General features: G+C 44.0%; 2 protein-coding genes across 4 annotated transcripts in view; one reads left to right on the forward strand and one right to left on the reverse strand.

Annotated features, from left to right (window-relative positions):
- GPA33 (glycoprotein A33) overlaps positions 1-24,026 on the forward strand; it is a 208,447-nt gene that overhangs the window by 18,327 nt on the left and 166,094 nt on the right. Inside the window, exons 5-7 of one of the 2 annotated variants that reach the window (XR_007775329.1) lie at positions 2,077-2,190; positions 2,760-2,883; positions 3,642-4,352. Coding sequence is in view for 1 of the 2 variants with exons in the window: in XM_050960983.1 (XP_050816940.1) it covers positions 2,077-2,190; positions 2,760-2,883; positions 3,642-3,801 (398 nt within the window). In the remaining variant the exon portion in view is untranslated. Of the gene's footprint in view, positions 1-2,076; positions 2,191-2,759; positions 2,884-3,641; positions 4,395-24,026 lie in introns of those variants that run through there. The other variant, XM_050960983.1, reaches the window with a different exon arrangement.
- MAEL (maelstrom spermatogenic transposon silencer) overlaps positions 18,980-24,026 on the reverse strand; it is a 41,373-nt gene continuing 36,326 nt past the window's right edge. The window contains exons 9-12 of one of the 2 annotated variants that reach the window (XM_050959984.1): positions 23,821-23,883; positions 21,812-21,944; positions 21,251-21,329; positions 18,980-19,320 (exon numbers count right to left, since the gene is read on the reverse strand). In XM_050959984.1, the coding sequence (XP_050815941.1) occupies positions 19,211-19,320; positions 21,251-21,329; positions 21,812-21,944; positions 23,821-23,883 (385 nt within the window). In that variant the 3' untranslated portion in view covers positions 18,980-19,210. The remainder of the gene's footprint in view (positions 19,321-21,250; positions 21,330-21,811; positions 21,945-23,820; positions 23,884-24,026) is intronic. The other variant, XM_050959993.1, reaches the window with a different exon arrangement.

Genomic DNA, 24,026 nt, shown 5'->3' on the forward strand with positions numbered 1-24,026 from the left:
GGCAAAATGACAGGTAACCAAGCCGTGATCTCACCTTTTAGAGCAGAAAGCTGAGTCCAGGGAGTTCTGGCACTTCCAAAATTGGATGAAAAAAAATGGGTAAAAACCAAAGAATGGCTTTTGTAAAACCCATAAATTTTTCGGTTAAAAAAAATTGATAAAAACTGGAAATGAAGGGCCTTACTCATAGGACATTTATTCTCTACTCTGTTCATTTTGGGGGTTACAACCCAGAAGTGCACTATTGTGTTGAAAGCTGTAAACATTGTGATGCCAAAAAAATGACAGCCTAGATAGGGACACTGAGAAAAAGTCCTGGGAGAGAACAAAGTCATCACTGACAAAAATTGCAGATGACACAAAAGTTGGACGGGAGAGGTAAATAATGAAGACAAGTTGCTAATTCTGAGTGATCTGGATCGCTCGGTACACTGGGTGTAAGCAAACAGTATGAATTTTAATATGGCTAACTGTAAAAGTATACATTTAGGAACAAAGAATGTAAGCCATACTTTCAGGATGAGGGACTCTATCCTGGAAAGCAGAGACTCAAATGGTCATGGTGGATAATCGGCTAAACATGAGCTCCTAGTATGCTGCTCTGGCCAAAAGGGCTACTGCGATCCTTGAGTGCATAAACAGCAAATCTCAAGTAGGAGTGGAGAGGTTATTTTGCCTCTATTTCCCATTGGTGCGACTACTGCTGGAATGCTGTGTCCAGTTCTGGCGCACACAGTTCAAGAAGGATGTTGATAAGTTGGAGAGGGTTCAGAGAAGAACCACGAGAATAATTAAAGAATTAGAAATCATTCCTTATAGTGATTGAGTGGTTTAAGTCTATTTAGCTTAACAAAGGGAAGGTTAAGGGGTGACTTGATTACAGTCTGTAAGTACCTACATGGGGAAAAATATTTAATGATGGGCTCTTCATTCTTGCAGAGAAAGATGTAACATGATCCAATGGCTGGAAGTTGAAGCTAGACAAAAATATATCTTATTTCCAGTCTGAACTTAATGCTTAGAATAATTAACCATTGGAATAATTTACCAAGGGTCGTAGTGGATTCTTCATCACTGACCATTTTTAAATTAAGACTGGATGTTTTTCTGTAAGATCTGCTCTAGGAATTATGTTGGGGAAGTTCTCTGGCCTGTGTTACGTCGGAGGTCAGAGTAAACGATGCCTTTTGGCCCTAGAATCAATGGCTCTGTGAAAAGAACATGTATGTGAGAGAGCTGTGGTGTCAGATGATGTGCTTAAATAGTTACCAAGCCCACTTTAAAAACAGGGAGCTAGCTCTTTTCCAACAGATGGTTGACAGGGGCCATCAGAGAAAAAAAACAGAATTGCCATTTAGAGGTGAAAATGGAAACAACCTGAATAAAACTACATTTATACAGAGGAAATGATAAGCTCTAATTTATAGTATTGAGCTCCACTAGCTCAGGGTAGGGAGTGTGCAGCCTCATAGCACTCCCTGCCAAATACATGATTTCTCCCCATGGATTGTTTATACAGCCTGATCTGCCTTGCCTTATGCTACCAGACCACAGTTTCCCACTAGCTCACTTTACTGGCAAATAATTATGGCATTATGACATCCTGAAAGGTGGTGGGTTGAAAAACTGTTGCAAGACTAGTGTGTTAGCTCTTCAAATGGCCATTTCTCTGAGCCAGTTGCTCTCAGCTGCCATACTCCTCCTGACAGTGGTATCTCTTGTGACAAAGCCTACGAGGCTCCTGGCCATGTATAGAAGAGCAAGACAAACCTTTGCTGAACATTCACTTGCCCACAGCCCCACCCACAATGGCAGCACTGAAAACAGCTGAAAATTAAATGTATTGCCGGTAGCCAAAGGCACGTTTCTATTTAGCCTTCCTTATGTCTCCCACTAAGAACCAGATAGAGACCATACTAATCTCACACAAGTCACAAAACCAGCCAAAAACTGTAACAATTTTTGGTCATTCCCAACTTGGGATGGATTTAGATGTGAAGGACTCCTTTCCCCAGTCCCTTCCTTGACCTAATCCTCGACAATTCTTTTATATTTTGGGTTTGTATTTTGCACCAGGACAACAGATAACTCTGAAGAATGTTTCTGCAGACACCTCTGGCTTTTACATTTGCACTGCCACCAACAGCGTTGGACAGGAGTTCTGCAACATGACAGTCTCCATTCTACCTCGTAAGATGCTACTGGCTGCTTGGGTGGGTGGGGCAATAGAGTGGGGAAATGTATTCACAGACTAAATATAGGCAAGGGACTGAATGGGAGAGCTACTGGAGTGCAGATGAGCGTACCCCTACCCCTCCAAGAACAGCCCTGTTTCATATCTCCAAAACAAATTCCACTGCCTTGCTTGAAGTGCTCACATTTAGACCTGTCTGTAATAGTGAATAATACTAAGGCTGTATCTAATTAGACAGAGGCCTGAGCCACAGAGTTAAGATCTTAACTTGATCAGAGCATGGGGGGAGGGGCGTTCAGATCTCACGGGTCTGTCTCCATCTCTGTTGAATCAATCACTCCTGCGGACCTGTCCCTGCTACCCATTGGTTCAGTTCAGAGTCAAGAACAGTTGCTATAACTAAACGAATGTCCAGATCCATCTTTACGTGTTTGGCACCCCCAGAAGGGTGGTGGGGTTTGGTCTCTGATGGGTGTGAATCTGACCTGATTTGAAGTCATTCTCAATGCATGCAGGTTTGTTCTGTCAACTCTACTGTGACTGTGTTTGGTCTTTCCCTCCATAGCATCCATGAACATTGCCCTCTATGCTGGAGTCATTGGTGGCATAGTTGCTGCAATCATTGTCATTGGGATTTTGGCCTACTGCTGCTGCTGCCGGGGCAGCAAGGACAATGACTACGAGATGACGTGAGTGCCTTTCCCCAGAAGAGTGGGTGGGATACGTGAGGGACTCTGTGAGAGGTAGAATGCGCTCCCATCTTCTCTCTGCAGCATAGATGCACAAGGGCTGGTGGAGAGGGACAATGATGTGGAAAATTAGCTGATGATGCATAGGTTTTATCTGTTGCAAAGTGAACAACTTAACCCAGGAGAGGAGAAGACATTGTGCAGTCCCATCTTTGCCACTGCAGTTTGCCTCCCAGTTCTCCTTTACCATACAAGTTCTGCTCTTATGGGCCCCTTTGTGATCGTTGGTGCGTGATGTCCCTTAAGCACCATACAGGGTGCAGGACTGAGCTAACAAGCCCAAGGAACCAATCAGGAACCACCCATGGGTATCTGAAATTCAGATCGGTTACCTCATTTCTCCCCAGCCTCTGCAATTTCTGTTCTTGGGGGTCTGAGTCACCCTAGCCGCTCATACTCCTCAATCCAAAAGTGAGGAAAGGGTCACTGCCCCTGTAGAGAGTGCTGTGGAGAGCTCACAGATACTCCAGTCTTTGCCTCTCCACACAAGTGCTCTAGGAAATGGGAGAAGTCAGTTCACAGCACTCCAGCCCCAAAAAGCAGAGTGGGCCAGTGGTTCTCAAACTGAAGTCCAGAGAACAGTCCCAGGTGGCCTGTGGAGTAGGTGGGATATGCAAAAGACAGCAGTAAAAAATATTCAGAATGAAAGTTAATTAAAACCAGCTAACATCTCTATCTATCCCTGGATAATGTTTTAGTGAGACAGGAGATGGTGTGAAGGAGCCCGTCAGGATTCGGGGACCAGCTGAAGAAGAGATAGAGGATGAGGATGAGGAGGAGGAATATCGGACAAGAGAAATGCCACGGACGCCACCCACCAACAAACCACGACTAGAGATTTCATACGCTGAGGCATAGTCACCACCAGAGTAGAAAAGGCAAGGAAGAGAGGACTGATTTAAGTAATACTGTTTACTCCCAACTGGTCTGATCTCAGCTGTGGCATAGACTGCAAGCTTCCAACGACTGGGGTCCATTTCTTTAAATCTTCCTGGGAGGTGCCTAAAGCACAGTAGGCACCACTATAAATAAATAAGTAAATAAGTCACAATGTGGAACCAAAACTTGTTTCTCAGCACTAGAACCTCTGCTTCACCCACAGTAACCCACCTTTCTGCAGAAGAGGCCGTGTCAGGTTTATTTGGGGAACAAGGGGTAAATCAGTGCAAATTACTCTATATCATTAGATTCATGGATAATTTCAGATTCATTAATTGGGGGTCAGTGGGAAAGGGCAGAGTAGTTAACTTGGGTACTTTGGTAAACGGCACAGGTTTCAACCAATAGCATGCACTGTATAAGCCCACCAGGCACAAGCACAGTGGCATTATGCAGTATCGGATCGTTTCCGCTTTAATTTGATTTTGAGAAGCAAGCAAGTTTAGAAAATGTCAGGTTTCTTCTTAAGCGTTCACTAAATGGGGCTTTTGTATATAATCAAAATATAGAACACGATTGTAGCTGATTGCCAGGACACTCTGCTGGGAACAGCTATTGCATTGGTACTAATGGGATGTCTAAAACCAGCAGAACTGACCATTTGATCTTACTTTTTGTACTTGCAAAGCTTTTTTATACTGTATAGGCATTGTCTGCAGCAGCTGGGAGGTCTAACAGTCAATCCTTCGCCACCTCACTCCATTTGCCTTTGCACAGAACAGACCTGTTCCCTCCCAAAGGGATTCTAAATGTGCATTTTCATGTCCCATCCCAGAGTCCTCTATCCTCTGCTTACTCCCTCACCCCAGAAACAGAAGGGGCAGACAGTGGACCATCTGCCCTTCACACATGTAGTGGTCAGGAGAAGGGAGAAAACATGGCAGTTAGTATCAGAGGGGTAGCTGTGTTAGTCTGTATCCACAAAAACAATGAGGAGTCCGGTGGCACCGTGAAGACTAACAGATTTATTTGGGCATAAGCTTTCGTGGGTAAAAAGCCCACTTCTTCACGGCAGTTGGATCTTTTCACAGAAAAGGCGAGAAGAAAAATATCCTAATTTTTCTTCTAGTGCTCCCTGAAGGAAGTAAAGTATAGATTAATGCACTCAGCACAGAGTATCCATGTCCCACACTACATTCAAAACTGTCACACATTCCCTCTCCCACCAGCAGTTTAGAGACTACCCTCAAACTGGCATTTGCAAGTCCCAAAAAGATAGCTCTTCATTTCCCCATCACCATTCTCCTATCTCCTACTTATGACAGAAGGGACAGTCTCATATTTTCCAAGAGGCTTTTACAATATTTTGTATTGAGCTAGTTAAATTCTGTTTTTAAAAAATCTGATAATAAATGTTTTTTATTGATTGAGTGTTATCCCTTTAATATTATATTGTTCCTCTGCCTTCAGTGACTTTACAGAACTCACAACAGCTGCTCAGGAAAACTTAGCCACTGTTAAAACAATAAGAAAAATCTAAAAAAATAAAAGAAGGTACATCAGAACAACACAAACTCTCCCAATTTTTTCTAACATTTGAATATTGTACAGCATTTCCTGGGTCCTAAATTATGTAATCAGACTACCAAAATAGCACCTTTCTTTTGGCATTTATTGTATATCTGATATTTGGCAGAAATTTACAATTTACTCTTTGCAATTATTAGATCATAAGTGTATCTACCACAGCTGTTTTCAAAATATGTACAAAACCATCTCCTTGCACTGAAGAAGTAAAAGTCTAACTCAGAGATGTACAATTCAGATGCATGACAGACAGAGAATCAACGTAGGAAGGCATAACGGGCATAACATAGGAAGGCTTCATTTAAAAGTGGGTTTTAAAGGAGAGAATTGTAGAGAGGGTGTTGCACACAGGAACTGGGAAACCATTCCAAGCACAAGATGCATAAAAAGGCACGAAGCTGAGAAGAGATGCCAAAGGTGTTTTAGGATACAGAGGCATGTAGAAAGAGGAGGGGGCTTAAGAAGAATGAGGAGCAGAACTGTAGGTGAGGCAGAGTTACAAAGAACCTACAAAGGTGAAGAGAAAGTATCTGAATTTGATGCAGTGAAACAGGAAGCCAATGAAGGAACTAAAGAAGGAAAACTACAGCAATAGCATTTCACATACAGTTACAGTGGTCAAACAATGACCAACACCCCACCCCCTGCAATGATTTAGCAGTAGAAGGCAGAATATGAAGGCCAGATTTGAGGGATATTGGGGAGCAGGGGAGCAGCAACAGGATCTAGTGAGTCTGGATGGAGCAAGGCAGCAAGGGGAGAAAAAGAGGAGTTGAAGGCAATGCTGTGAGCCTGACGGACAGGCTGTAGTAGTTTGAATTGTTATATTAAACTGCAGTTTGCTTTTAAGTGAATTTGCCATTGTAATGTTGTTTCTGTTCATGGGCAACAACTGCCTTTTCAACAAGAAAGAATGCTGCAAATTATATAACAAGCTGCCTGTTCATTTTGGCATTGCCTCCTGTAGAAGAAAAGCATCTATCCCATTGCTGCTACAGACCTACATCACCATTCCATTTTCCCTCAGATTGTAGGAAAGTGCACTCACCATTGGTGCACCCCTTCATAGCTGGGCATGGCATCACAGGCTCTCCTTGTCTAGTGCCCCGTGCCAACAGCTGTTCATGCCTATTGGTGGTCCACTTCTTCTTGTAACTTGGCCCTCTAGCAAAGTCGCTTACATTTCCCCCACCTTCCAGGGTATCAATGTCCCAAATGGACAGTGTCCCAGGTGACACTTGACAGCCATATGATGCCGTCTGCCCCTTCAGGGATCCTCTTCCACTCCACTCTCCTGCCAGAGCAGTGGCCCTACAGCTTCTCCCTCAAGTCTCTTAGGGTATGTCTACACAGCAAAGCAAAACCCACAGCTGGCCTGTGCCAGTCAACTTGGGCTCAGGCTGTGGGGCTGTTTCATTGCTGTGTAGAGTTCCAGGCTCAGACTGGAGCCCACGCTCTGGGACTCTCCCACTCCACAGGGTCCTGGACAGGACCGGCTCCAGGCACCAGCAAACCAAGCAGATGCTTGGGACGGCCAGTGGAAATAGGTACGGCACATCTGGCAGCAATTTGGTGGCAGGTCCATCAGTCCCTCTTCTCCTCTTTGAGCTGCTGCCAAAGTGCTGCCAAAGAGGAAGAGAGGGAGTGAAGGACGTGCTGCCAAATTGCCGCAGAAGAATGAAGCGGTGCGATTGAGCTGCGGCCGAAGTGTCGCCGATCGGCTCCCCCCCTACACTCTGCTGCTTGGGGTGGCAAAAAAGCTGGAGCCAGCCCTGGTCCTGGAGTGCAAGTGCCAGCCCAAGCCCAAAAGTCTACACAGCAATGAAACAGCCCCACAGCCTGAGCCCCACAAACCCTAGTCGGCTTGCATGGCCCAGCTGCAGGTGTCTACTTGCTGTGTTTTATACCGGGGCGGGCAAACTTTTTGGCCCAAGGACCGCATCAGGTTTCAGAAATTGTATGGAGGGCCAGTTAGTGGAGGTAACAGGCAGGTGTGGCACAGCCCCCACCCCTTATCTGACCCTGTCTGCTTCTCACCCCTGACGGCTCCCCGGGACTCCTGCCCCATCCAACCCCGCCTGTTCCCTGACAGCCCCCCAGGACTCTCTGGAGTCTTACCCCTAGTCTGGATCCTCAACTTCAAAGCTATCTGTCGGGGGTTTGCTCCTTTCTCAGTCCCACTTTTAGGAGTTTCCTTCAGCCCTGCTGCCCTCTATCATTAAGGACCATCCCAGGGTGTAAACTCCCTCCCAAGAGCGGCGGCTCCAGGCACCAGCGCTCCAAGTGCATGCCTGGGGCGGTAAGCCGCGAGGGGCACCCTGCCTATCCCTGTGAGGGTGGCAGTCAGATAGCCTTCGGCAACATGCCTGCGGGAGGTCTGCCGGTCCTGCAGATTCAACGGCAATTTAGCGTCGGGTATGCCAAAGCCATGGGATCGGCAGACCTCCCGCAGGCAAGCCGCCAAATCCACAGGACTGGGGAACCTCCTGCAGGCAAGCCGCTGAAGGCAGCCTGCCTGCCATGCTTGGGGCGGAAAAAAAGCTAGCCCCTGCCTCCCAAAACAATTTTCACCAACTGAGCGCTCTCTCAGCTGTTTGTGCAAACACCCGCGCTCTCTCGGTTGGGGCCAATGATTATGAAAGTTCATCTGATCCTAAGCTGAGGAGGATCAGCTGGTAGGGTGGCTGATTATCACAAGCAAGGCTGAGCCTGACTCCCTTTAAAGGCCAGCCAACCTATCACATAAGTCTATTGCTCTCCCTGGGCTGAAGAGGGCCCTTTGGTGGACTCACTCATGCAGCTTCTGAACTGGAGAAATCAATGGAAGAGCAAGACAGTTGCCAGCATTATATTTGTGGCTGCTTGGACACATGATGTAGTTTTGGCCTTTAAAATAGTTTAACTTTACTGTATTTCTTCTCCCATGTTCTTGCTCTTAGCTTCTGCTCTGCACTAACAGTGCTTTGCCTAAAGTGAGCAGAAACCAGACACACAAGAAACTAAGGTCACAGTTCTGAGATCATATTTTTAAGTAAGATTTCACAGAAGCAGCAATACTTGTTCACGATGCTGAAAACAAGTTCCATATAATTACCAGATGACTAACCAAAAAATGAATCATGAATAAAGTTACGAGTCAGTCATGGAAGTCACAGTTTCCATGATTTTATTAGACCTCCGCAACTTGATCTTGGTCAGTGACTGTGCAGCACTGTGCCCCTGGGAAGCGGGGCTTCAGGCTGCAGTTCCGGCTGGTGGGACTCTGAGCTTCCATGATTTATTGTTTATTGCCCATGTCCTGTCCATGACTTTTAATAAAATACAATACTGGTGCCAAAATCATAGCCTGAATCGTGAGCAACTGTAACATGACTCAAGCTAGGACTTATAATCTCAGTTTTACACTAGGAAATAAACCAAGTGATAGCACACTGCAAGTTCAGATAATCTAGGTTTATTATTCCTCACAATAAGTTTATTTATAGAACTAGGATTTTGGAATTACATACTTGTTTTTAGAGAGAGGCGGTATTTATTTTCTCAACTGATTTGTTTCAAGCAAGCCAAAGCTCAACCAGCCAGAAATACCTTCAATTCAAATCTGTAGCTTCCTCCCCAGCTGCTCTGTGACTAACCATCCTACTCTTGACATAAGTTAAGCTCATAACTACTCATACTCACGGGGGCTTTTTGGCTATGAAACACACAGCCCTAGGAACCACAGTATGCTCCCAACATACAGCATAAGCACATTGTTTTAAAAAAAGGAATAGTATTTCGGGAGGGGGAGGAGAAGAAGACACGGTTCACTTCTTAATGGTGGTATATCCACATCTGTAAACTCACTTTCTTACTGAGTACTCATTGGCTACACCCACACTTGAAGCTAGAAATGTTATTCCAAGTTTGCCTAGACATACTCTCGCTAGTTCTCATCAAACGAGTGCTAAAAGCAGTAGTGTATCTGCAGTAGCATGAACAACCGCGAGTGGCATCATGGGCTAGCCGCCCCATGTACATACTAACAGGGTCCAGCGCGGCTAACCGGTGCCATTGCTGCCCCTGCCAGTGCTACTAGGGCTACATTACTGTTTTTAGCACTCTAGCTCAATGAGAGTTGGCAGTAGTACATCTATATGAGCTAGGAATCACACTCCTAGCTCCATGCACAGACATAGCCATTGTCTCCCTTGGTTAGCCTCTCAATGAGGTAGGTAATGAATGAATGGGCTAGAGTCTAAACTCCCCTTTCACCCCATATGGCACATCATGTTCAGGACCCTCTGCTATGCATGACACACACATTGGAAGATACACACACAATTTTTCTGTGCAAGGTATACGAAGAACCAGATAACAAATACTCAGGCCCCTGCCAAACTGTTCCCCCATCTGCAGCATTGCTACAATCTGCTACTCAAAAGGAAAGAAGTGGAACAGAGACAGCAATTCTTCATTACTATGTGCACGTTCCTTCGGCAAGCACACTAAAAATAACGTAACGTTAACAATCTTCTCCAACTTTCAGCTGTGAGGCCATTTCTTGTGTCACCCAAGTAAATTATATCCATGTTAGAGGAATTTGAGCCTCCCTCCCACAGTCCTGCCCACCAGTCTCACTTGTTTGGGAGTGATGATTTGGTGGGCAGAGAAACTCTCATGGGGACTTAAAGTAAGGCAGTTTTAAGAAGGACTTAGACAAGACAGCGATTTTACTGCATGTTTCCCTGTGACGTTTAAAATGAAAAACGGTCCCTCATTCAAGCTGGTGCAGCTTGACAGACCTTCTCTCTCCCTTCCCATCCCTGTTGCTTCATGCAAATACATCAGAATCCTTACTTCTTTATTAGCCTGTGAAGGGAGCATGGGCTGCACACCACAGCGTGGCTATCTGCTAAACACACATTAGCAATCAGACCTGGGTAAACAAGTGAAGTTAACTGCTACAGTGTTTAAGTTTTGGATAGCTCCCTTAGGGCACGTCTACATTGTAATTAAAAACCCACGGCTGGCCCGTGCCAGCTGACTCAGGCTCCCAGGGCTCAGGCTGTGGGGCTGTTTCATGGCAGTGTAAACATCTCGGCTCAGGCTTGACTCTCCCACATCACCCAGCCCGAGCACAGAAGTCTACACTGTAGTGAAACCACCCCACAGCCCAAGCCCTGCGAGCCAGCTGGCATGGGCCAGCTGTGGGTCTCTCATTGCATTGTAGACATACTTTTAATAACGTTGCCCTCATATAAGGACCTTTCACCCAATGAAAAAGCTTCATGGGGTGAAAGGTAACCATTTTACAGATGGCAAAGCCAAGACACAGAGGTTTAGTGACTTGACAAAGATCACAGGCAATTTAGAAGCACAGTCCTCAAGACGGTCCAGACAGGAAACCTGACTCTCCATCCTTCGCTGTATCCACTGGAAAAATCACTGTCTCCCACCAACTACTGCAGCTCTTACTGTAGCCTCCTCCCCTTTGCATATTAACCCTCCTCTCTCTCTTGTCCAGCCCTGTCCTTTAGAGCGTCTCTCCTTTCCCCTACTCAGCTCTGTATTTCTCTCCGCAGATGTGCCCTCTACACTTGGGCCCAAGACTCAGACTGAAGATCATCAACAGAAAGTTGAGTCATATTAGGAGTACATGCCAGGAATCAAAAGGGGCTTTCCAGTGGTAAGAACAGGACTTGTTCCTGGCAGAAGTCCTGTCCTGCTGCTGGAGACCCTCCCTGAAATCCAGCACAACACCTCAGATCTGTTTCGAAGGGGGTGTGTGGAATGGAGGGAGCCCTGAATGACCAAGTTCAGGGTAGGTGGTGGTCTCTTCAGAACTGGCCAGCTACAGAAGGGTTAGCATTATTATTTCACAATGCTAGTTGCTATAGTTACAGCAGTACTTTTCTATTTACTCAAGACATCTGTTCTAGGAAAGAGACATTGCTGCACTATCATCTGAGGAAGCTCACAGTATGGTGAGCAAACCACCAAAGCTAATTCAGGGTGCATCAGGACTAACACCACATGGGCGTGTCCCCACATAAGGGAATTCGGAAGTAATGTCCCAGCCAACTTTTCACCTGTTCTATTGGGAGCTGGATAATCATTTGAAAGTGGTAATTACAGCAGCTTGCCAGAGTTTCAAAGATAGAATCAAGGAAAAGTGAGGGAACAGGGATAATACAGGGTTAGACTAATAATAGCATTCACTGCTTTTTTTTTTGTAGTTATATTAAGCTACTTTATTAAAAATTAGCACCTTACTTCAGGCTGGGCTGGGGGAGTGGGGGAGGATACTATGCAGGGATCCAAGTCTGGATAATATCTTCATTCCTCTTTCATCCTCTCAGCCCCACTACACTGCACCTTCAGCTAGCACATATAAGATGAAAAACTTTTATTCAACTGACAAAACCATTTCTATACTTGTCAGTTATGTACCTTGACTAAAAATTAAAAAAGCTCAATTTCATGCACATACTGTAATCTAACTACTCCAAACTCCTTATTTTTGTGGAAAGGTCACACTTTGGGATAGGGCAGGGGATTAGCCACCATAGGAGATGAAGCATTTCACTTTTGGTTTGATTCTGGAAGTGGGGGCAGTAAAGATATCACCCTACAGTAACTGTTTTTTTTGAGAGGTTGCTGTGAGTATCCTCTGCTTTAGGAGGACTGGTTTTTCATGGGCACAAGCCTGGAACCTTTTGAATAGCCATGTCCATCCATGCTACCCAAACACACATGCTTCCTTGTACTCCTGTGTGAGGACACAAAAGGCAAAGTGGCCACAACCCTCCCTCAGTTCCCTCACAGAAGTCCATGACAGCAGACTATGAAAAGCAGCGATGGAGTACAGGTTGTGAGATCCACACTGACTACAAACACCTGGATGCCTCATAGTTACTATAGGGAAAGTAACAGTTCTTTTTTCTTCAAGTATATGCCAGTGTGGATCCCACCAAATACAACCAGCAGCTGTATCCCCTCTGGAAGGGAAGAACAAAGTGTTGCAGCTTTATCCGTTGAGCAATAATTTGATTGTAGTACTGCTTTTCTAAACCTGGCACCTGCCCTGGTAGTTAAGTCCACTGCATAATGTTTGACAAAATTCAATGGGTTACTATTCTATGCTCGCAGATTTAAAAAGCTGGCATGTTTCTGAAACAGGGGGAGGATGTTACTTAAGCCTTAACGTAAAAGGAGTACACCAACCAAGTGGTAACACTCTGAGCTACATGGCATTATCGACTTCAATGTCCTTTGTGATTAGAGGGCTTGGTCTTCAGAATGAGGGAGAAACAAATGGAGAGATAGCCTGAACACTTTGGTTCTGTCAATATAATACAGTAAATTTATGGAAACATTCAGCTTGTATAACTTCTCTCCTGGTGTTGAGTGCGGTTCTGAGAAGAAAACAAGCAGGTAAATTGGCTGATTCAGAAAAAAACTCTGAGATCACGTTGGGGATGAATTTAGGGAGAGGTTTCAGTAACACTTTGTCCCTGTGACATAAGGTGCAGAAGAGACCATCCACTGTCCTAGCTGAAGCAATAGTAACTAGTAGTAAATAGTAAATAGTAAAACAAAATAAGGACCATTCTGACAGAGTCTGGAAGGGTGAACGTCAAGAGGACAATGTTGAGGTCCCAGGCAAGAGTAGGTTCTCTGACTGGTGGATAAGTATATCAAGATCCTTGAGGAACTTCAGTATTTTTGGGTGAGAGACCAAGCACGACAGCACAAGCAGATAGCAAGCTGAGATCACTGTGATGGGGACATTAACAGAGCTGAATGAAAAGCCAGGGCACAGCAAATAATTGAGTATCTTCAGCATCACAGCCTGCCAAGAATCCAAGCTATGTTGGGTCATCAATATTGAGAACCTCTTCCATTTTGTCAAGTAAGTCTTTCTGGGCAAGGTCTTCCTGGGCTTGTCAAGAACAGTTCCTGTCTGAGGTACTCAACTAGCTAGCATCCAGGCTGTCAGATGTAGAGACTGTGGGTTTGGATGAAGTATCTGACCACAGTGCTTTGAAATCAGGTTCCAGCAGGGTGGGACCTGAATAGGTGAATGGACATCAGTAACAAGTCTAAAACTGCCTTGGCCAGGAGGAAGCTATGACAATGATCATGGATGGCTCAGTCTCATTTGACTTTGGATATCACTCTAGATGAGTCAGCAATAAGCCATAGAGGAGGTGTCTGTTCTACCATACAGGAGGCAGAAGGAAGGCATCTAGTAATGATCATGGACTCAAAACTAAACAAACAGGTTTGTCATAGAAATCCTCCATAGAAGGAACATTGGGTCTATGATGGAGCATTGATTGTTCAAGAAGACTGCCAAGTCACTGTTGACTCCCAGGAGGTGAAGAGCCACTAGGGTTACTCTGTGTTGGCAGCCCCATGTCCAGAGCTTGATGGCTTCCAAAGGCAGGAGTGCTGTTTGTTGTGCATCATGGATTTGCTATCATCTGCACTGTGGAATTTTGGAGGACATTAGGAACACCATATGGGCTAGCCTGATGTCTCTGAGGTCCAGGACATTTATGGGAAGTCTCATGTCTCTAGCAGATGTCATCTGAGCATCCCCAGACTTGCAAGCCCTCGAGGAGAAAGTCTGGCACACAGATCACTTGCCTGGGATGTCTCTCTCCCCCAAGCAAAACAGGCATCAACTATTCCTGTCCATAGGGGAGATGAGCCCATCGCAGGATGGTCAGAGTTTGAACCCTGACAGCTTAGAGTCCACCGTGAGGTCTGGTGCTGGCACAAAGTTCCTTACCCCACGGCGTGGAGGAGTGTGTGTGCGGGAGGGGCTGCGTAAGCATAGTAGTTCTTTTTTCCAGAAACATCTAATTTAAAGGAGTGGAAAAGATAAAGTTCACAATTTTTTGAGCCAGGTTTTGAAGCCTTCAGGAGAGTAGTGGCTGAGAGTAGAGAGCACTTGCTACATTCTACCTTGCTGCCATGGGTGTAAGAGAGAACTGAGGGAGGGGCGCAGCTGTTCCACCCTTCATGCACTGGCATGGGAGCATGAGGTGGCATAGGGCGCTTATGCAGCCCCAGTGAACACTGCTGTTCAAAAGATTCTGATGCTCATGTACACGAGGCCCACGTGCACTTACAGTGGGATCTACACTAACACCCAGGAAAAAGAATCATGTTACTAGTTGATGAATGTTCATGCATTTACTGTATGGACAAGTTGTTGATCTCAGTCCAGTTACTAGTGAGCATGTGTTCACATCACAACTGCCACCCTTAGTAGCAGTCTCCTCAAAAAAGCCAGAGAGTAGACAGACTAGGGAGAGAAATTCCTTTAATTCTAAAAGGGAGTTCTTTTAGGATAGATCAAGATATACTAGAAGGGCTGTGAAGGGAAGTTTGCGCTACCACTGCCTCCTCCATTTGCAGTAGCCAGGACATTGGTCTCCACAACTAAGTTTAGTACCTGACCTTTTCCAGAAATGTGACATCACACTTTGCATATCAGACCAGAACTGTATCAATAGTATGGCTGCACCCTATAGACTGAACACAAAATATCCTACATCAAGTCCAGTGGCCTACAAGTGGATGGACATGTACAGAGACTATCATCTTTACACATACATTTTGAAAAACTAGTTTGTTGCATCTGTTTTGGAGAAGTTTTGCCAGTTGTTTCACTGTGGTTCTATGGTGCCCCATTATCCTTTAGTAAAGTGTTACAAACATTTCAACAAACTCAACTAATCAAAACCTGCTATATCACCAAGTGTATGTGAGACACCCCTCACGTTATGGCATAGTACAAAGACCTCCTGGCCTGAAGTTGAGGGGAGGAAGGAAGTGACCCAGGGGAACTTCTACTGTGTTTTCTTTGAAAGCTTACTGGTGTGAAGGAAAACTTGAGTAGGCCTAAAACTTTGGTCAAGAGAGCTGTGTACATGGTAGGGGGTCAAAGGGGAATATGGAAAATTATAAAGTAAAGCAACTGTAATAGCCAGTCCTGTGAAATGTAGCTGTAAAAGCAAAATGTTAGGAAATCCGTTAACCACAAAGGAACAACCTGTTAAACAGAAAAGCTTGTGCTTTTGTATTCCTAATAAAGGGGTGTTCTTCATTAATAATTTTCCCCAATATAGAAAAAAGTGTGCCTGACTAATTTTGGCTTTAAGCTATATACACTTCTGTGTTTCTTTATTCGGGAGAGCTGTCAGACTGGTGGTCTCTCCCTGCATTGCTTGTAATAAAGGAACCTCAGGCTGTTCTGATCCAAACACAACACATGGTAATTTTCCCACAACATTGGTAAGCTAGTTAAAAATGTATCTGAGCAATGTTCAGATGTCACCAGAGTAGAGAATTAACAATTTCCCCTGTACAAGGGCAATTTCTCCCGTTTTCCACAAGAACATGCTTTCTTTTGAAACAGCAGCCATTTTTATTTCTCCTTTGAAAGAAGCCTTGATTGCTAATATAAGTGCCCTTCATATCAACCACTGTAAATACTCTTTAACTAAGCACCAGCTTGTCTTACTTCATTCCACTTTCATAACCCTCAGACAGTAGTAGTTTCTCTGGCCAATACTGCTGTATGGGCAAGCAAAGGGCAATGTCACACTTGACTAAGCATCTTATTCTGGTAGAGTGAATTTTCTGATGCAGCCTTAGCTTAAAAGAGGGTGATTTTTTCCCATCAGTGTCACTGGACTGAGCCAAGTGACAACCCAGATTAGCAGGAGGGCAATGAGTCAGGTCTGACTAAAGTAGTTAATTAAAGGTGGCTTTTGGAGGGGAGACACTTAAAGACAGTTTAATTTGTAGAGAGGCTGAACATCCACACGCCCCCACAATATTAAGCATGTACTTTACACATAGTGAAGAACAACATTTAAAGTCAGGTTTTATCACTCAAACTTTTCCCAAATGTTATATTCCCTTTGCCTTGTTCTTTATTTCCCCAGTATAATTTCCACGGCAAGATGACTGAAAGTTCACATGGACCTGCTGCTGCTTACAATAGTCTGTGCATTAGCAGACTATATGTAATGGTGACCTTCAGCATAGTTTTTTTTTAAATAAAGAGCATAGCGATTGTGGTTTAGTTGACACAACTACCTTCCCCCGTCACATAAATGTAAAAGTCAAATTTGAAAAGCTGAAATTTCAAGCACCAGATGCAATGAGACCATTCACTACATGCTCTCACATCTATTAACAAGATCCTCCTTTACACAACACATGTACACTAGTAAGGCAAAGTGTACTACATATCCATCTTAAGTGTAAAACACTCTTTAAGACATGCACTTTAATATTTGTATGACAGTAGCAGCTCATTTTGCTGGACACAATAGAATAGTCACTGTCTTGAGTTTACAGTCCACTACCTATGACGTATAAATGTATACTGTATAATTTGCATTCTATTGTAACACAAACATGCCGAGAAGCAGACTGGTGAGAATCTTAACTCTGAATTTTTGTTTTTTTTGGGCAGCCATATCTCAGCTGTCACAGCATCTAGATGTCACGTCAATAAGAACATTAGTGTTACTCATTGCTTTAATTTGTGGGCTTGCTATAACAGATGCTACGAAACAAGAAAGTCTATTTTTTTTAAATAAAGAGAAACACACTGTTTTGTGCATGAGCAACATAATTAAAATCAAAACACTCTTTTTATTACAACTTTCAATTCTTAAAATAGCCAAATGATTATCAAAATTTTTGAGTAAATTGAGAGAGAAGGGGAGGAGCAGTGGCGTTCATAAGTATGATCTTAGCCTAAAGGTTTGTCTTCATAAAAAAACATCTGGACTGCTATAACTACAATGATGTAATCACCACTTCAAGTTTTCTGAATAGAGACAAACCTTCAGTGTCACCCAAAGATAACTGGAGTCTTGTTTCTTCTTCACAATGATCACATCAAATATTTCCAGATATTTCACAGCCAAAAAACTCAGTTTCAAAGGCTTTCTGGTCTCCTGCCTGGTGAAAGTTCACCACTAATACTGGAAACCGGGAGACTTGTCAAGTGGATGGGTGGCCTCTATGGAAGGAGTCATGGGACTTTGGAATCATCCAAGGAAGCTTCACGGGCATATAGGCTGGTCTGCCAGGTAGGAGGTATCAGCAGGGCCGGCTTTATGACCTGCAGGGCCCAGCTGGAATACTTGGCAGCGGTCTGGGGCTTTGGCAGCACTTCGGCGGTGGGGGGTCCACTCCAGGTTTTCCACGGCGCCGGATCCCCCGCCGCCAAAATGCCGCCAAAGACCACCAGAGCGGGGACCCCTTAGGCATGGACCCCTCTTTGACATGGGGCCCAATTCCAGGGAATCAGCTTAAAGCCAGCACTGGGTATCAAGGCAGTTCACTTGATAGCCGCCACACGACTGAAGCTAATTTCCAGATGAAACAATACCTATCCAGGCACTTATCCCTAACTCATTACTGTGGCATCTGAGCTCCTTATAAGAGTAAGCACATTAAAGATTTCTTAAGTGCCCGATGGAATGAGCTAACTCACCTGCATTTTGCTTCCTATCAGGGACACAATCCATTTTGTAATATCGCCATTAATTGCTGTGGAATTAGTATATAACGGCAACTTCAGTTGGAGTAAACTGTGAAGCAGCTCAGAGGAACTTAGAGGGGAAAAAAGAGCTTTTGTTTATTTCTACAGGCAACTGCCTCAAAACGTAAGATTAAAAAAAATAATTTACAGAAGACATAACTTTTCAGGAAACTTGTAAGACATCTCTTTCCCCAGAGGTCTGGCATCCAATTCTCTAATAAAATGTGATTAACTGTCCCAGTTTCCACATTTACTTTCATTCTTACAGGTACTCCAAAATACTAATAGTCAGCAGTCACTCCAGCCCTGCTAGGTGTTTGAAATTGTGTCTTCAGACACGTACAAACATACTAATGGTTTTGGGGTGCCACAGGATTCTTTGCTACTATATTGTTATGAACCACAAGATCTGAGGAGCTGATGATAGTTTGTAACACCAGTATTCGCCAGCACAGCTACACAGGAAAGCCAAGACCCTTGTCACCCTGGTATATTGTCAATGCCCAACAGGACATGAACAGCTGAACAAGACTCCTACCGTATTTTCACAGTAAGTATAAGACAAAAGGAAGATTTTCTACCAACAAGTATTTTAATCTATTTACTTCCCCAACTCAACTATTTAATCCATCCCTCCACTCATGAAAAATTTATGGCAGTACCCCTTTGAGACATTCCTACCACCCAGTCTTTCAGCACTAGAATGCCTCCCAGTCACGAGTTATTTTATATGGCTATATGCGGAGACAACTGTCTTCCAACATCTAACAGAGGGATGGAGGTGGGGAAAGACACCATGGTGATAGGGAAATAAAAGAACTAAACCATTCAAACATGTTTAATGCTATATTAACCAACAAAAGAACGTTTAACATGCAGTTACTGACCACCAGCTTCTCTTTCTTGCACTTCTCCTCCCGTTAGCTAACAAAAGAAAAGCCCAAAGACTGCATTTAGTCAAGAGAGCAAGAAGCTGTCAGTTCCCTACAAAATAAGTACTTCTATAGATAAAACCAGGATTTCCTTCTAATTGAAAGAAAATTCCTCTCCAGTCAACAGGTTTGTCATCATTCTAAGGGAACTGTTACATTGGGTCAAGGGAAGGGGAATGTATTTTAGGGTTTTGCATACAGGGACAGACAAAGCAACTGCAATTTGGTAAAGTCCCAGACTACAATGGGGATAAGGAAGAGCAGGATGTGCCGTTCTCCTGGTAAGGTTAGGAGGGAAGGTGGGCTTTCAGTTGCTGGAGGACTTGGAGAGTGTCTCCAGACTTTCCAGCAAGCGAGTGATTCCTCTTCCTCGTGTGCTTGTTCTACATGACGACATCACTCCAGAGGGATGTTCACCTATAAAATTAACCAGTACATTTTGCAAGTCAATCAGCATTTAAAACATTCATAACTCAAAGAGATCTGCTGTCCTATCTCCCCTTGCTCCATCTGAAAACTAGTGGGGCTGCACCTTTTCACTGACCTAACCAAGAGGCAGAGTCTTGGACTTTAAAATGCTGTCCTCAAAGTACACCAAGTCCATCAATGACGTCCTTCTGGCAACGGCAATGACTTGTAGTGTGTGGTCTAAGTGCAGGGGTTGGATTAGGCAGGTCAGAGCACTGGTATTTTTCCCTGTTTGCCATCTTGTGCTCCAGAATCTAAATTTTCATTTAAAATTCCTCCCCTCCTCAGCCTGGTCTACACAAAGGATTGAACCAATTCTAGTCGCTGTTTTGACTGCCCTTACTCAAACCCCTAATGGGTATTGGTCTACTTTAGTGTCAATCAGTGGTAACTTGCAACTCAGCACATCCTAGTTTACCCTGTTTACACTAGGGGTTTGCATCAATGCAGCTACATCACTGGCTGGAAACATGGCAAATGAGGCTCACAAAACCTAATTCTCTAGCCCTTAGGGATGTAAAGGAAACTAGTCTTAAAAGCATGAACAGAGTGTTGAGACGGTGATGTCTGCTAGAGCTTGTAAACAGCTGACAAACCAGATCTGTGGGAGGAATGAACAGCAGCTTTCATCTTGGGTGTAGACCCAAGATGGAACACGCCACTGACAACTATTTTGCTGCTAGGAGGATTCTTTCGGTTGGTATGGAAACTTAGTTTGCCCTTTCACATTTTCTATTAGGCATTCAGATGTCTGAGCACATGTGTAAAATTACAAGTTAAATGTAAATCTTCATCAGAGTAATGTTAAAATTGAGCATTTAAGGACAAAGTCTAAAAAGGCAAGAGTTAGGTTCTCCTAGCAATGTCAGTCCACCCATATTGCACACAGCTATTGAACTTGAAAAGCAGGAACTGGTCCACTGTCTGTTGCTCCAAGCAAACCACTGCCTTTAGTGAGGTTATACAGAGCTAGAGCAGAATTTGGCACAGTACATGCCAAACATGTGGGTTAATACTGCCAAGAGCATTAAAGGAAAAGTTAGTTGTTTTGCTTTTCTTTATGAACTACGTAAAGAGCGTTTGCTCCAACTCCACATTACTGCAACTTGAAATATAGCAAGATTGTATATGCAGTAAAAAAAGATTTTAAAGACTATTTAAATTGTTTTTCTTGCAAACTCACAGTTACTAGCCCTCACTGAAGACTAGCCATGATCTGACATTTCAGATACCCTTGTGAAAATGTCATACTTTGTGGCTTAGGAAGAAGATCTGTTTCCCTTGCTCACTTAACTCAGAAGTACCTGGAAAATGCAGCTCTCATTTTTCATAAAATTAATGTCATCTTTGCGCTCTGACCAACTAACGAATGTTTTAGCCCCAAAAAGGCAGATTTTCAAGGAGTCAAGTTTATAATGGAAGTCACACTGCAACAAGTATTCATTGAGTTTGTATGTACTGTACTTTTTATACAAGATGACATGATGGGAAGACAACTCTATCCCAAATACCCACCAGGAAGTCCTCTCTCAACCCTGGTGTATGTTGAGAGAAAGGAGGGCTGCAGGAGCTGGAGGTAACAGCACACAAGGAATGCTGAACACAATGAATTGGAGAAGCCCTTTTTGGCTCTGGGAATTCTTTCCAGTAAAACCACTGGCCCATCTGATTAAGGACAGACATTAGGCGTTCAGCCAAATCTGCAACTGTATACATGAACGAGCTGAAGCTGTACCACCCACGGGAGGTGTTGTGATGATCATCTGGCCATTTACTGTATCCAGAGACAAGGGGGGCAAAGAAGGACAGTGCCACAGTCATTTGATAAAGACTTAATCCTCATTCTTTCCTTTCCCAAATCTGGAAGTCTCAAACTCACCAGCAGAAGAGGCAGCACCTTGCTTCTCAACTGGAGCACTGAAGTATCGATTATAACCAGGATTCTGAGCCCTCAGCTTCTGTAGCAGAAAAAATTCAAGCCCCCTTCTCAGAACAGAGAAATGTTCTCTTTCACATAGCATCCACCACACCTACTCACAATACCCAAGAGTGCCGGGTAAAGATTTAGGCAAGACAGAATATCTGGTTGCTTATTTGCATAGGATTTAAACAGGTTAATTCTCCCTGCCTCTTATTCTAAAAGAAGCATTTTTGCAGATATATTTTGGAGGACTTCACGGTTAGATTAGAGATTTTGTAGCAAATGGTTGGGACAAACTTCAGAAAGATGTCTAGTCAGCTAGTGGAGAACTTTCCTGGTTGGCTTTCCCAATAACCGTTGTGCATTATGAACCAGGATGTCACCTGCTGTACAAGTGAATATAGCCACTCTGACACTGGGAGGTCAACTCCACTGCCCCAGAAAGAAACCAGGCCACCTTCAGGAAAAGAGTAGTCATAGCTGCCTGAAATAATTCAGCACAAATTCAAAGAAGATGACCTGGAAACGTCCAGCATCCAGCACCACCACCTTGGGATTCATATTGTTGCTGGAATCATAGTCTTGCAGAGGTAGGTGAGCTGTTGTGAGCGAGACTCCATACACACTTGCCAGAGTGTTACTGATGCAATAACTACATTGAGCAAAGGAAAAAAAGAGTTCTGATGAGAATTCTGTACTGTATTTCTTATATACAAAGGCAGCATGGCCTCACCCCTCTTACAGGGAAAGACATACAGAAGGAATAGCTGCTATCAACAACACTTTGAAGTGTGGGGGTGGAGGTGAGATAGGAGGACTACATCCTAATAACATCTTTTCATCCAGAAAAAAGGCCAACCTTCTTTAAAAATTATGCATGAAGCTACAAGAATCACTTGCCCCCATCACCCAGGATGAAACATGACAATTGTTTAATGGTGCACAGCATTATTAAATCAGTTTGAACAGGAAGACTGCTTCTATATCCAACTGTTGGGGAGATAATGCAATTATTTAATGGATATTTGCCTAAATTACCCCTACTTTTACTTCCAAAAAGCACAGGGCGCGGGGTCATATGTGAATTTCTAGGATAGAAATTGGGAGAAAGTCTTCACTATATTTCACCCCAACACAGGAACTCTAAGCTGCTATTAAGAAAGCACAGTGAACTATAATGCAGATGGCACAATCCTCAATATACTTCTAATACATCAGAGCAATCAGAGTCACCAGACACCCAAAGCACAGGCACTCATGGGAAGAGATTGGGGGGAGCACTGCCCCCCTAAACTGGATTTATTGCAGAGGTAATGCATGGGGAGGTACGCTGAGATTTCTCCCTTCTATCTGGCCCTGCTTCCTACCTGAGAAGAAATGTTCAGGGAGGGGAAGGGCACAAGTGGTGACACCAGGCCCTGTGTGCACCCAGCTCAGTTTCCCCATGTGAGCTGTGTAAGGGAAGGGCAGGAGAGCAGCTCCTGATGCCTCCTAGCACAGCCCAGGTGGGGAAACTGAGCTGGACTCACAGGGCGCCTGGTGTTGCTACTTGCCATCACCGCCACCCCCAGCCTCCTAGAGGAACATCTGGGGTGGCGAGCGGTGACGCGAGGGACTCTGTGCTTCCAGGTCAGTTTCCCCACCTGGGCTGCATAAAGGGAAGGCAGGAGAGCAGTTCCTGATGCCTCACAGCAGAGCTCCAGCTTGCAGCCTTTTCAGTTTTACTAGCCTATGAAAGAAGAGACTTGAACCAGAAACACAGCCATCTAGACATCGGGGCCACGTTCTAATCAGCACGGGTAACATTGTAGCAAGTGAACACAAGATCTGAGCTGCTTCCAAGGGTCTGTGCAGTTACCGCATTGAATGTGCCAAGCCCAAGTGAGTGACAGAGTGAACAAGGAAAGTTAAATGTGAGTGGAATGTGCTTAGGCAGATGGGCAAAGGGGACAGGCTTTAGCAATGGATTTGTCTGATGTGTGGATTGCACATTTATCTGCATCTAAAAACAGGGAAACAATTCATAGTTACATGAAATTGCTTGTTTCTGTTTAGTCAGGAATTTGTTTTTATGCACATGTTAATCTTTAAAGGGGTAGCTTGTAAATGGCGCAAATTAAGTTAAAACAAAACATTAAGGGTGATTAAATACTGAACGTAAACTTTATCTGTGATTTCAAATACACTAATTTAAATACCACTAACAATCGATAAATCCAGACATTAGACCTATACCTATTAATAGTAGTAAGCCCCTTGCCCCCACAAATATAGAAGTCAAACTACGTCTATGCAGGCACTGATATCATGGGATATTATATGATGATCATGTTGCTAATATTCAAACTACAGAAAACAATAGGGGACACTAATGAAGAGATACTTAGAGAAAAGGAAGCCATTACAAAAACAAGACTTTGGAACAACCTTCCTCAGAGGATTAGAGAAGCCAGAAGTATAGGGCTAGAGAGTCCAGAAGCTAAGAATTGTCTGCAACGTATCAGACACATCCCCTTCACAGTACTCACGCAGTTTTCTTGCAGGACGCTAAAGCACAGAACAGGATGTCATTCTCTTCATGCCACTTGCACCTAAGTGCAGATTGAAATTCGTCTGAGTTCACAATGGAAACAAAACTAAACCCTTAATTGAGATGGATATAACTAATCTAGCTGGTTTAGAAACCCTTTGGCTGATACTACCCTCCCTTTCTTCTAGTCACTTTCAATGTAAT

The sequence above is a fragment of the Gopherus flavomarginatus genome, chromosome 1 (assembly GCF_025201925.1).
Source record: "Gopherus flavomarginatus isolate rGopFla2 chromosome 1, rGopFla2.mat.asm, whole genome shotgun sequence".
NCBI classification, from domain to species: Eukaryota; Metazoa; Chordata; order Testudines; family Testudinidae; genus Gopherus; species Gopherus flavomarginatus.